Source organism: Botryllus schlosseri, chromosome 2 (assembly GCF_051294905.1).
Source record: "Botryllus schlosseri isolate E-star chromosome 2, Bs_hap1, whole genome shotgun sequence".
NCBI classification, from domain to species: Eukaryota; Metazoa; Chordata; class Ascidiacea; order Stolidobranchia; family Styelidae; genus Botryllus; species Botryllus schlosseri.
The window spans coordinates 7,744,148-7,758,543 of record NC_137237.1 but is presented as its reverse complement, the minus strand read 5'-3'; the positions used below and the strand labels follow the sequence as shown (position 1 = coordinate 7,758,543).

At 40.0% G+C, this 14,396-nt stretch overlaps 1 protein-coding gene across 1 annotated transcript; it reads left to right on the top strand.

Annotated features, from left to right (window-relative positions):
- Positions 1–294: 294 nt before the first annotated feature.
- Positions 295–5,107, top strand: LOC145433239 (uncharacterized). The gene is made up of 9 exons (XM_080310277.1): positions 295–480; positions 903–1,051; positions 1,164–1,344; positions 3,081–3,223; positions 3,302–3,416; positions 3,535–3,756; positions 3,925–4,052; positions 4,181–4,417; positions 4,508–5,107. Exons 1-9 carry the CDS (start codon positions 430–432, stop codon positions 4,872–4,874), a joined length of 1,593 nt encoding a protein of 530 aa, XP_080166403.1. The 5' UTR covers positions 295–429; the 3' UTR covers positions 4,875–5,107.
- The last annotated feature ends 9,289 nt before the right edge of the window (positions 5,108–14,396 follow it).

The following is a 14,396-nucleotide window of genomic DNA, read 5'->3' as shown; positions in this document are numbered from 1 at the left end:
CAGTATACATCCACTTTGCGTCTCATATAGAATAGGAACCATTCCACATTAGCAACTGCGCGAGGGAACAAAAGGAATCAATATGCATTCAAAATTCTTTCACTTCGTGGAGGGGGACGAAAACTATGCTTTAGAAGCGCATCTGCGTATATTCAATTTACATATAATTGCCCATGCGCACGCCTCCCGATGTATGGTTCTGGTCTATAGGTATAGGGAAGGATTATATCTATAGAATTGTTCGTCAGAGCAATTCTTTTCGCATTTGTGGCGATAAGTTAATTATTCATGATCGGCTTAGTGCTCTGAATAATACAAATGTCACCGATGTTGTCACAAACACATCGAAACAAGCTGGGACCGTGGGTTACATTTTAAGAAGCTCATGCTTGCGTGCTTTGTCCGCCGTAATATGCAGACATAGAGAACATGAAGCGCTCGAAGTCGAAGTCAACTATAGCGTCTCAAGAAACCGTGCAGGTATCCCTCAATCGATTCAGATTCATAACCAGCACCATTTTATTAGCAATTTCATGTCTTCATTTATTTTTGCTACCATCGTTTACTTTTTCTTCTCCCTTTTTAACTAACATTTTTTACAGCCAGGCTGTATAGAGTCAAGTGTAGGCCTACCTGTTTGATGCGGATGTGATCAGACTACAGTTGACCTTCACGGTCCTATCGATCATTCCTATCTGATGCCGAATACTGTGCATGCATATTTTCTGTACCACCATCATTGCCGTCTGTGTTTTATGTAGGCCTACTTTGGTTAGATGAAAATAAAGACTCTCTCTCTCTCTCTCTTCAAAATACCAGAAAAACGGCGATAAATAAAAATAATTGTATTGAATTGAATAGATTGAAGTTAACTTGTGGTAAATTTTTGAAAATATGTTCAGTTTCAGGAAAGTGAACGAGACAAACTTATAAAACTAGTGCAAATATGGAGAGGCAAGTATGAAAAATTATATGCGAGTACCAGAAATTTCGAGGCGGTGATTTCAGACTTAAAGACGGAAAACGAACAATTGAAACGTGATAAAGAGAAGTAAGATGCTGCCTTCTTATTATTATTAAGTTGATCCTGTCGTAAATGTGTATCAAATAACTCGCCATGATATATTTACCGCAATCAAATTACTATATGAGACTCTCTTTAGCATCAGCACAGCTCTCATTCGACAGATGGAAGAGGAAAGGACGAAAGCGGAAGTGAAAATACGCGAGCTGTTGACCATTGCGGATACGTCAACGAAGAAGAGCGAAGTTGAAACAAGAGATCTGAAAACAAAACTACGACGGTTGGAAGTTGAAACGCAACCAATAATTGATATTTACAAGGTACGGAAATTATTATTTGGATTGGCCAGGCAGATTAACTTTAGTTAGACGCTCCCTGCCTCACGGCGTAAATAGCTCCTCTTTCCTATGAGATAGAATTTATTTTACAGTTAAATGGCGAAGCAAAGACACATGCAAACAACACATTTTTTTGGAAAAGTTGAATAATTATGTCATAATTGAGTAAATACTTTCGATAAAGAATGTGGCATGATCATTGGCACGACTTTGCACTAGATTAGGGGACAGGGGTCGCCAACTCAAAACGTGTCACGGGCCACTTTTCATATTTCTTAGAGGCCGCGGTCCGCATGAATCCAATATCAAGATAAAATAGGCCACACAGTTTAACAACTATGTACTTAAAACTTTACGTCAGTACAGTGCTATATGCACTCTAGCATGGCCGACGGGCATATAGTTACCACAAAAGAAATAATATTTCATCTTCATGTTCATCCACCACCAGCTCTGTACAGCTAACTCCGAACACTTGGGAGGAGAGAGATTCAATTTTTTTAGTAATACATGGAGGAACTGATGTTATTGACGGAATTCATTCACAAAATTTAACAACCAGCAGATGCATTCAGTAAGCATCCTAGAAGTTACATAGTTTACCCTATGGAGGGCCATTATCAGTGTTTGTTTTTTTTGGGGGGCCGGGAGGGGGCTGAGCAAATGTTGTTTCGGTGCTTGTTACAACACACAACCACTTTGATGCAGTGACCTAACATTATAGCAGGGCTGTTGAACACACGACCGGCGGGCCGGCAGACAATTTCATCTGGCCCGTGACGACATTTGTTGCAGACCAAATGACAATACAAACCACTATAACAGCAATCATCTGAGCTCGCATAGAGATGGCCAAACTCAGGACCTATTTTCCACTTAGGGTTGCATTTAAAACAAAAATCATTGTAAAACAAACATGTTTGAAACAAGACCCTAATTTAAAACATGTCTTTTAATGTTTTTTTTTGTGTTTTTTTCAAGCCATGACGCGACGAATATTCAGTTGTGACGTCATAGTGGATTGACATTGAAAATTGAAAATATAGGGTAAATATAGCTCCTTTGACAAAATATATGTACTATTATATTGTTGAACTGACTGTTTTTAGGGTTCCAACCATCCCATATCGATATACCTCGAAAACACAATTTTGTTGTTTTTCAAAAAGGCCTTTTTGTTTAAAACACTGTGTAAAGCAGGTTTTAAACAAAGTGTTTTAAAACACCGTTTGTTTTAGATGCAACCATAGTTCCACTTCTGTATAAATTTGATAGGCAAAGCTTTGATACTGTGACAGATAATGTCCGAAATTTGAGCCACAAAAATATGGTAACTGGAACGGAATGGCTCTTCTGATGATGATGACCGACCACCGTAAAATGTTAAATGGCGATTTAGTTCTCCTCAAATATATTTTCTGGCCCGTTCAAGACAAGGCTCGGAAACCTTTCTCGTTAAAGGACCCATGTTGACCTTATATTTTCGATTATAATCTTTGGGAACCACACAACAACTTCAATCCGCGGTGACGTCACAATTAAAGATTCCTGACGCAATGACTGAAAAAAAATATTTGAAACAAGTGCCCTGTTTTAAACATCTTTGCATTAAATTCATTTTTGTTTTAAATGCAACCGTACATACGGGGGTTTGACAATTTTAACACTTTCGTATTATTCAAACGATCAGTGACGTCACAGTATTTACATTTGAACAGGAAAGAGATGAAAAACTGCAACAGATGGCGATGGAAAGCAATAACAGAAGCGTCGCACTCGAAAAGAAGTTGAAGCAAATGACGGTAACTCTTCAGCAGTCCGACGAGCAGCGGGAGCGAGAAATCAGCAAACTGAAAAAAAGGTTCCTCAAGTTCATTTTACACGAGATAAGTAGGCTATGTAGGTCCATTAACAGACGTACGTCTAATTCCATCAATAGTTTCGAAAGAAGTGCCATACGCACGAAAATCATTCAAGCCATCAAGGTTGACGCCAAGATAAAGCAAGCTAGAGCAGACGCTATCAAGGCGACTGAGATCGAATTGAAAAGCAAGGTACTTACCTGACCTGTACTTTTTTGGTCGAATGCCCTTTTTGTGTCAATGCCTATGTAGTATTTAATGTCACTCTCTTTCTCGCTCCCGAACCTTAACCACTCCTATTTTCTCCTAGATTGCAAAAGGAAAGGATAATTGGGCAGAATCAAGAGTCATAATGGCAGATGCCGAAACGGCAATGACTCCCGGAACAGAAAATGACGATGGGCAAAATCCCCAGGCGCTGGAAGAAAGGCAGAACTGGGAGGAAGAGAAAAATTTACGTAATGCGATCATAAATGAAATGCGCAGCGAAATTGGAACGGTACGCTGCGAAATTGAGCTAATGGAAAAGCAGGTAAGCGCTATATCATAGCTCAGATGTCATTCATATCAGATAGGCTACATATATCGATCATTTTAAATCTATCGGAGAAGCATTTACTCCTATACTTCTGAGCAAAGGTCATGGAAAGTGAGGTCGTGATTTAACGTGCTATTGATCAACTTTTTTTTTTTTTTGCAGAATAGAGTCGAAGTAATAGAATTGAAGGCAAAGGTAAGTTCTCTGGATCTCGAGAAGAGAAGGGCAATCGAGGACCTCACGCAGAAGACATTTGCCATGAAGAAGAAAATTGAGCTGGGAAGGTTAAAGTAAGATATGACACATGAGAGCTCGTTTGCGCTAGGACAACTATTATAGGTGGTATATCAGAACGGTCACTGTTTCATTTTGAACTATGGATGACATTTTGATCATATATAACCTAATCAATTAAAAGGCTTCAGCAACGTGAATCAACTATACGGCAGCTGAGGGAAACAATCAAAGAAGCTAGTGAAACGCTCGAAAGGCACCGTACTCAGTCAGGTATCCTGCAAAGCTCTCTGGAAGTTCAACAACTCTCTAAACAATTGATGGTGGCAATACGTGAAATGAAAAGCATAGAGAAAGGTTTGATTCGGATCGATGTGCTGCGGAAACATCGAAGTATTTTCGAAGCGGACGATATGCTCAGGTGATGATGCCCAATTACCCATCTACATAACTATATACATCTTTTACCAGATTACTTTAATTTTGACAGTCGTCGTATATATTTTCACAGACTGGAAGTTCTTTACTCGTCAAAGTTGTCAGAAATATCTAGGCTACGACGGCTTATACATGTCAAGTTGCTAGAGAAGGTCTACCAATCCAAGAGCCACCAATCCAAGCACACCAAACATAGACCGTCACGAATCAATGAAGACGAAGAAATCGTATTTTTGAAAAGCGGGTATGGATCTTATTCAAGCTCTGATCTCTCAGTGTGTCCGAGCACAGACTCCGATGAAGAAGTTCGGAATGAAGAAAGGGTAGCCGATAAATACCAAAGAAAAAGATATTCGAAAGAGATCATACGTCTGCCGCTGCAAATGACCGATCGGACGTCTTGGCTTCTAGACCCTAAACATTATACTACCTTAAATTAGGGCTACCATACGTCCTCTTAGAAGCAAAATCCTCTTAAGAGGATTTGTCCTCTTTTTTTAAAACTCTTTTTGAAAGTGTCCTCGGAGGACGCCGAAATGTCCTCTTTTGGTTAAATATAAGTAACAATTCGATTGATGTATAGGAAATCAATACTCAAGTAACGGTCCGGCGGGTATTTCGGGAGTTGATCCGGAATGTTGACCTTTTTTTAGTAAACCGACGGAGAATTCGATTGAAGTGTATATTACTGGAGTCGAGTCGCAAAAATGACATTTTTTTTTTTTTTCAGTCAACCAACCATAAAGTCGGGAAAAATTTACCATTTTTTCCGGATTTTACTCCAGTATCGTAAGTCTGGAAATTTTGAAAAAGTGTCCTCATTTCAGATTTTCAAACTATGGTAACCCTACCTCAAAAATGCTAGATCGCCTGTAAGTATAACCAATTAAAGAGAAGAATGCTATCCAGGGAATCCGGATATTTATGTATAATACATTTTATAATGTGATTTACAATTAAATAGTATATTCATATTGAAATGAACCCGAATATTTTCGGCTGACACTTGTCAGGGGTAATCGTCAGCAACTAGTAGAGAATTGGAAAGAACATTGTATATCAACAATCGTATCACAAAATATGACGTCACCAGCATGAAATTTCTAATGAGAGAGCGTTCAATGTACTATTTTTAGGTGATACACGAACTCCTTTTGTTGACAGAGTTTTGGTTGGTGTATTTTGATAAAAGTTGATTCCAAGGCACACAAATGGAATTGTGAACGGCCTCGACCTACGATTCGAAATCGAGGCCGTTCACAATTCCATTTGTGTGCCTTGGAATCAACTTTTATCAAAATACACCAACCAAAACTCTGTCAACAAAAGGAGTTCGTGTATCACCTAAAAATAGTACATTGCCATCGTTCTTCCGACTTAGCCACAACCACAGTGGCACTTAAATTCTTACACTATACATTACTTTGTTGAAGTGCAGGAAGCACGTCTTTACGTGTTGAAGAACTACCATGTCCCTAGATTTATCAGAACACGTGCATCACGCTCGGTGAAAAGCTCACCCTTGTCTCATCCACTTAAGCTTGATGTCGAGCGATCAAAGGCCATAAACTCTGCCATTGGCCAACATCTGTTGGACAATCGTGCTTGTGCGAAAAATTATCGAGGCGACAGATTTCGCGTCATCGGAAGGGGCCGCTCTAACTTTCATCTGTGTGCCTTGGAGTCGACCTTTATCAAAATACATCAGCCCAGGCTTTGTCTACAAAAGGAGTTCGTATACCATCTTACAATAGTACAGTGGTTCCCAACCTGGGGGCGTGAAAGCATCTGAAGGGGGCGCGAAGAAGCGCTCAACTGAAAAAAGTTTTCGCGCTCTGCGCGATTTTCCTCCAATTCACGCGTGTTTCTCTATATAGATACCGATTTTCATATTTTTTAATTCTCTCATCAACACTCATAACCTTCCATGCCATCAAACAATCTGTTGGGGTTGCCAGCATCCTCGTTGGATTTTGTGATATGACGATAAGGGGTGCGCGAAATTTTTCACTATCATAAAGGGGAGCGTGTCTAAAAAAAGGTTGGGAACCACTGCAATAGTACATTGAACGCTCTCCTATTTGAGATCTCATTTCCTGCTGGTGACGTCATATCATGTGATACGGTTGTTAATATACAACATTCTTTCCAATTCTCTAGTAGTTGCTGACGATTACCCCTGACGAGTGTCAGCCGAAAATATTCGGGCTCATTTCAATATAAATAAACATTTCAATTGTATATTGAAGTTCTGTATCTCCAAGAAGCTCTACTAAAAATATGATCAGTATGCCTTCGTCCAGGTCTACTCGTGGCCTATTATGGGAAGTTGGCGATCATGTGAGGAGTCAATTGTGCAATTATGAATTCTTCAACCTCCGTCTATTACTATAATACCACCAGCAACGTATACAGGTCTTTTAGACCGATTTCTATATATATAATATCCGGTTATCTAATCATGGTAGTCAAGTAGTCCACAGTGCTATTGCGCAACATCGGATCATCCGTATCATTGCCAAAGCCCCACGGGGACCTGGATGTGCAACTGATAAATCGCTTCTCAAAAGATTTGGTGTTCTAAACTCAGAAGATATGTGAAAGTTAGAAATTGCAAAGTATATGTATCAGTTCCATTGCGGTCAATGTCCCTCAAATTTCAACGACCAGTTCACATCGGAGACAAAGGCCCACAAGTAGGCTACAGCACAAGCGCGTCAACGAAGAACAATTACCATATGATCAGGACTGAATACAAGAAAACGCATTGCTCTATCAAGTATGCCGGACCCCAATTGTGGAACAGCATCTCGCCGGCTATCCGACAGTCGCCGAGCATGTCCACATTCAAGTCGAAATACAAGCAATTTCTTCTAAATAAATACTAGCCAGTCTTCAGGATTACCGGACCACGACCTAACATCGACCTCGCCATCTGCCACATGCCACTTCATTTTGTCGCTTGCGTCTTATATTCTCTGCATTACTTTTCATTCAGTGTGCATGCCTCTTCGTTACTTCGCCTAGGCTAAGGTGGGTGTCTGATATTAAAGGCTACTCCAAGTTGTTTCGACACCTTCCTATCTTTTCATTGTATCGCAGTCTTGTGATGTTTTGAAACGATGAAAATATTAATAAACCTGATTGATTTATCGTGCAACGCTATACATAAAGATCTGAAGAGATTCTTGGAGGTACAGAACTTCATTATGCAATTTAATAGTATATTGAAATTGAAATGGACGAGTGTCAACCAGAGGTGGTCAAGTAGTCAAGTTATACTCAAGTAGAAGTAGAAGTAGCGACGCAAAAATCTACTCAAGTACGATCCTTTTAAAATCAGCACAAAACTACTTGAAGTAAAAGTAGAATTGAATGACTTTAAATATATTCAAGTATAAGTAAGTAGTTATGTAAACGATCGTAATGAGTTCGCATAGACTGTTAAAAAGCTGCAAATTGAGCTCTGCGAAAGGTGCGGAGCTTGATTCATATGATGCATCACAGAAGGTATCAAATTTCGACAGTGCATTTGTCCGCATCATGGGATGAAAATGATATCATTGATATGGGAATGCGATACTAATCCTCTGTTTACTTGAACACCCCGATTTATAAAATATCAGGTTATGGCGCCCTTCCCCAAGCCCGCAGTTTGGTCGAAGAGCAACACGTTGAAGTAGTATCGGATACGGTGATAACACTTTGCGCGATTAGTAAACGTTAATAAAAAATATGGCTGGTCGTAGAGATGCCATCTAGTGTAGCTTTATTTTCGAAAAATAGAGGCAATACTAGACTTGCTTCTATACTCCGACATATATGTTCTCGAGACAAAACAACTAAAACTGATTAGAACTCAAAGTATGATACTGGGAATTGAAAGAGAAATATAAACACTACTTCATAAAAGCGGAAAATATATTTCATGTCTTTTGTCGAGAACGTTTCAAGAGTGGTCTGCTAAAACAGGTGTAAAGCTAAGAAAAACTCGGAGTTCACTTGTCCGGATTAGGACACGTCATGGGTTGCTAGATTACGACATGATAGGTAAATGCTAGATTGCGAAATGGTATTTTCAAACGCCATGATGGGCTATATTTACTGTTACGAAATATTTCATATGGGCGACAATGCGGTGTGAACGGAACCACGCAACCCGCTACCTAGATTATATTCACCGATACGTTCGTGAAATCATATTAGTCTGCTGTGCGCGAAGCGCGACGAAAATTCTGAGCTTAACTCAACTTTTATGAAAATTAAATGTTGATACTCCGTGAAAACAGCCCCGAAATTCCTCAGGCTATCTTTCTGATTGGATGATTAAATTACTCCTACTTGACAAACTGAAAATAGCGAAAAGTAAGTATGTAGATCACAAAATATTACGAAGTAGAAGTAGCGGGATATTAGATCTACTTGAGTAAGTGCTCAAGTAGCGGAAAACTACTTGAGTACTTCAAAAGTAAAGATACTTCGATCGTTACTGACCACCTCTGGTGCCAACTGAAAACGTTCCGGTTGATTTAGGATTACCATACGTCCTCTTTGATGACTTTTTTGAAACTGTCCTCGGAGGACGCCCAAATGTCCTCTTTTTTTGAGTTTTTGTCCTTTTCTTTGAGAATTTTGGTTAAATATAGGGCAAAACTCGACTGAGATACAGTAAATCAGCACCGAAGTAACGCTCCAGCGGCTATTTCGGGAGCTGAGCCGGGAAGCTGACTTTTAATTAGTCTACCGACCACGCAGTAGGAGAAATTTACCATATTTTCAGGATTTTCCTCCGGTATTACAAGTCTGAAAATTTTGAAAAAGTGTCATCTTTTCAGATTTCCAAAATATGGTAACCCTATAGGTTATTTGCCATATGAATATATACTATTCAGATAAAGATATATAGGCTAAGTTATTCGCGGTACACATACAAAAACGTTTCCGAAAATTCTATTCACGTGGTAATATGGCTATACTTGCTTATACGGTAATTGTTGAGAAACCTCATTTCGCCGTTTTCCAAGAAGTGTCTCTCGGTTACACAGTGTTGGGATCAAGTCACTGCCTTCGAGTCACGAGTCATCTCGAGTCATTGCACATTTTGACTCGAGTCAAGTCAAGTCAATCGATTTTCGAAGGTGACTCGAGTCAAGTCAAGTCACTCATTTTTTGGAGATGACTCGAATCAAGTCGAGTCGAGTCAAGTCAAGTCAAGTCACGAGTCAAGTCACAATTCAAGTCAAATTGAATTTTCGACGTATGAGAGATGATTCAAAGTCACTATACATTTTGATAGCTGTGTGAAAGACAGATTAATTGGACATTTATCTTGAATCAAATAACGAACATGAAGTTAAATATGCATGCAAAAAGGCGTTGTATCGCTTACGCACTCGTAGAACTGCTAATAAAACACGTGATTGATATAGAACCTAATACAGCGAGAGGTTGAAACAAATTTATATGGTACAATAGCCTACACCACCCATGTACACATCCGTGAGAATATAAACGCACAGACTATATTTGTTCTACTTAAATCATACAAAAGGGTTGGTAAAGGTATAAGCACTGCGCAACTTGAGCATTGAGCCGTCTAAGAAACAGATACACGTTGCTATTAGATTGATTGATGTACTACTACGGCAACGTAAGCTGTGATAGTTTTGTTCGCGGTCAATTTATTTGTGATGCAGCAATGGAGGATCAGTGTAAAGTAGAATCAGTGACTCACTATGGTTGCTCTCACAAGTGACACCGGCGTATCTCGAACAATCCGAACACACAGAAGATCGAGTGATTTAATCGACAGCGATTACTTGATGACTTGAAATTGACTCGTAAATGTTGCTCCGAGTCACGAGTCAATGCACATTTTTCAAGCCCCGAGTCAAGTCAAGTCAAGTCATTTTTACAAAGTGACTCGAGTCAAGTCAAGTCATACGAAAATGTTGACTCGAGTCTGACTCGAGTCAAGTAATGACTCGAGTCAACCCAACAATTGGTTTACAGCTTTTAACTGCAACAGGGTTTGAAAACATTTTCATCATGAGCAAAAAGCATTCATTTCGTCAATGCGGCGGTTGAACTCATCACTCAAGTTGCTGCTACGCCTGTTGTATGCATCAATTGATACTTTAATTGGTTTGGTGGTCAGATAGCGTTGGAAAATGTGTTGAAACGCCCGCACCTGCAAGCTGCGCATTCCAAAGACAAAAGCTTATTAATTAATGCAGTTGCTGTAATATACAAGCTTTTTGGTGCCTTGTAGAGTTCGATTGAAAGAAGAATTTACGATGCTAAAGTGCGTTTATTCTAATACAGTTTACTGTTGTTGTTGTCACCACATCCATATCCCATGTTGAGTGACTTAGGTGTAAAATGCAATGAGGCCACGTCTCCGGAGCAAGATACTACTCGTCTCTCCATTTATTGATGAGCCGTTGATTTGCTCTAAGCATGGAAGGACAACCATCCGTTGCCACTCCAACCAACTTTGATGGATGCAACTGTGCTTCTTCTAGAGTGGCACGAAATATATCTCTTCCTTTAGTTGAGCCATGAATAGAACGCAAAGTGATATATTCTTCACAAATCGTAATATCCGGCATGACTCCCTAATAAACACAGCTAATTGCTCCGTCCTGGTAAGATCTTTCGAGTTGTCAAGCGCGACAGAGTATAGTTACCAAGCAAGGGTAATTTTTTACTATGAATTTTACTGTTTTCTTGTAAAACTATTTTTTAAATATTTTTAAGGGATTTTCAAACGTCAATGAGAGCCGCGAAAAGGCTATCTGGGAGCCGCAATTATGAATCACTGGTCTAAATGATAATGACAATCAAAAAAGAATTACTATTGAAAAGTTAACATCGGGCCCTAAATTTGAACTTGAAGTCAAAGAGACTGCCATCCTATCTGTTTATTGCATCGTCTTGTGTATCGCATCGTAGACTACATTATCTGTGTAGGCTAATGGGCGAAAAAAAGATATACAACCTGACGATTACGTTAAAGCGCGTTGCGTTAGCATAATTATTGGTTTATTAGCAATTTTATCAGTTCAATACACCACAAAAATGCGATACAATGAAAAGACAGGAAGATGTCGAAGCGACAAGGAGTAGTCTATGGAATCTGACACCCTCCTTGGCCTAGGCGATGTAAAGAGGAGGCATGCACACTGAATGAAAGTAAAGAAGATAGTATGGAAGAAGAATGCGACAAGAAATAGGGCGGCATGTCATGGGAAGCGAGATCGATAGGTCAGTCGTGGTCCGGTAATCTTGAGGATGGACTGTACTTATTTAGTAGTAATTCCTTGTATTTCGACTTGAATGTGGACATGCTCGTCGACTGTCGGATGGCCGGCGGGATACTGTTCCACACATCAGGTCCGGCGTATTTGATGGAGCGATGATCTTTTCGGTCGATCATATGATATTTGGACGACGTGGACGCGCGTGTGTTGTACTTGTGCGCTTTTGATTCAGAGGTAAAGAAGTCATTGAAATATTCGGGGCAACGACCGCAGTGAAACTGATACATAAACTTGGCGATTTCTAGTTTCCGCATATCTTCTATGTTTAGGACGCCGAATCTCTTCAGCAGCGACTTATTGGATGGGCAGCCAGGCCCCTTTGGGGCCCTAGCTATGATTCGGAGCACTTTATGCTGTAGTTTCTGCAGTGGCTTGAGTGCAGTTTTACTGGCAGCCCCCCAACAGAGGATGCCATAATGTAGCTTCGATTGGATTACGGATTTAAAGAGTATCAGAAGAACCCATGCTGGCATGAAGCGCCCAAGGCTGTAGAACAGGCCGCACTTCGGTGATAATTTAGTTTCTAGGGACTGAATATGACTCTTCCAGGACATGTTCGAGTCCAGTAAAACTCCGAGATATTTGGCATTATCTGTGTTGGAAACGGGCTGACCAGCGATATTAACGGTTAGGTTATTTTTTGAATTAACTGTCAGCAATTGCGATTTCGAGGCGTTTATGCAAAGGTTGTTCTGGGCCGTCCACTCATGGACTTTGGGCATTTGGTCACCAGTCAGGGCATCCAGCTCTGCCGTCGAAGATGCGGAAGAGAGGAGGTGAGTATCATCAGCGAACAGTGTGGTGTTCAATGAGGAGGTTTCAAAAATGTCGTTGACATATATCGATATATATATTCATGGTATTTCGGCATCTATTGTCACTTTACACCAGACCGATATTTTTGATCAGTATGACTCCTGACCTGCTGACTTGTAACGTGGTCCCATATCAATCAAGACTTTTGTAAGACACAGGTTATGCGGAAGAGCTTTTCCTTCGAATGTAATGTAGGTAAACCTCCAAGGTAAGGGAATCGGACTCAACCCTCAACCCATTGGTGTTTAGTCGTTTTTTTGATCGTTGATTTCATTTCATTGTGAATCGTGATTCGTGTTTGATGTTGTGGTGTAGAGACGTAGAACAAGTCAAGAGCTCCAGTATCAAATGAATACATTCGATACTTCCCTTCTAGTCTCAGAATGGCATTGTGATCCGTTTTTCATGATTCTTGAGCAATTCTTTTCGTTGTAACGACTTCCACGTGTATGTGGCTCATTGCGGGTTTCTTTCGTCGAGTCGATATTCAGCTAGGTTGGGATTGTGAAGCTGCTTTTCTGAATTTTAGAATTTGACTGTAGCCACCGTTGCAAAGCGGTTGCGGCATGTGGTTCGCAAACGTCGATAGTCCAGTTCACACACGTAGGCCAGATACTATCGTGGAGGAATTCAGGCTAGAGTCTATATTATAAAGTTCGTGATGTCATGAGGACATTAGCTAGGAATACCGGTAGTCCCTCTTTCTTTCGAGTCCGTCTGATATGATAATTGTAGTTCCATACATTCAATTATATTACAGTTTACGGTACCTTCAAACCAGAATCTACATGCAACCTATTCTATGAATGCATACTGAGTTTTCAATAGGCAATAGTAATAGATCGTAGACTGTCCTCTGTCGAAGCTAACAAAATAGGAGCATTGTCAGCTTTACAAAAGGGTAAGGAGGTGCTTCACTTCTTTCTGAACGTTTTAGCTGGGTAAATATCTGCACAAATGCCGATATTACAACTGCCAGATATCGGCGCTTCAGTTTATGCCCCTGAACAATGAATGTGTAAAAATCTTATGTGTTTCAATTTCCGTGATCGCCGACTCCCGACTGTTATTCCCCACGAAACTTGATACATTCTCGGGCTAGGTTAAGCGGTTCCTGGTTTGGAGTAAAAGATCCTAACCAGTATTGATCCTTCGCAGATAGGCAGCCACTTAATGCTTTGTCAAACAACTCTGACATTCATTTTCGAGTGGAAACGCTCATTGTGCATGAGTGCGTCTAATCACGTCTGAGTGATTAGGCCTATGCTGAAAAATATTAAAACTAGTTCTTGGATTCGAAGAGAAGGGATATTTGAGCTGGAATCGGCAGGGAGTAGTCAATGCACATTGCACAACTATAGTCTTCATACGAGACTTGAATAGGTACGATTCATGAGTGTTTATTATATTATACCGTAGTACCTGTATGGAATCGGTGTCCTGTGCTGACTATGTTTTATTTTTCAAATATTTTTCATTAAATTAGTTTAACTTGGAAAATCATCGCTGCTCACCTGATATAACAGTCAAAAAGGCCAGCGATTCCAATCAGGCCGTAGTAGAGAAACTTGCTATATTAATTGATTTAATGCTGCCTACTCTGGAATGCTCAAATCTTTAGCTTTTGTGGTTCATCTACTTGATCCACTGGATAGCCTAGGGACCCCAAAGATACATCTTATTTCTTTGCAATTTTAAACATGCATATACTTTGATAGATTTACTATAGCTGTTCTTTTTCATACCATGTTGTGTTTTGAAGCCGCTACACTCCCCTTGATGCACTTTGATATCCGATATTTAGATTTGATGTGTTTTGATTGG

Excerpts from the sequence above, each read along its gene's own strand:
- LOC145433239 (XM_080310277.1), top strand. The coding sequence starts at position 430 with ATGAAGCGCTCGAAGTCGAAGTCAACTATAGCGTCTCAAGAAACCGTG. Across the intron at positions 1,345-3,080 it reads CAATAATTGATATTTACAAG|GAAAGAGATGAAAAACTGCA; the intron begins GTACGGAAATTA and ends ACATTTGAACAG. Across the intron at positions 4,418-4,507 it reads GAAGCGGACGATATGCTCAG|ACTGGAAGTTCTTTACTCGT; the intron begins GTGATGATGCCC and ends ATATTTTCACAG.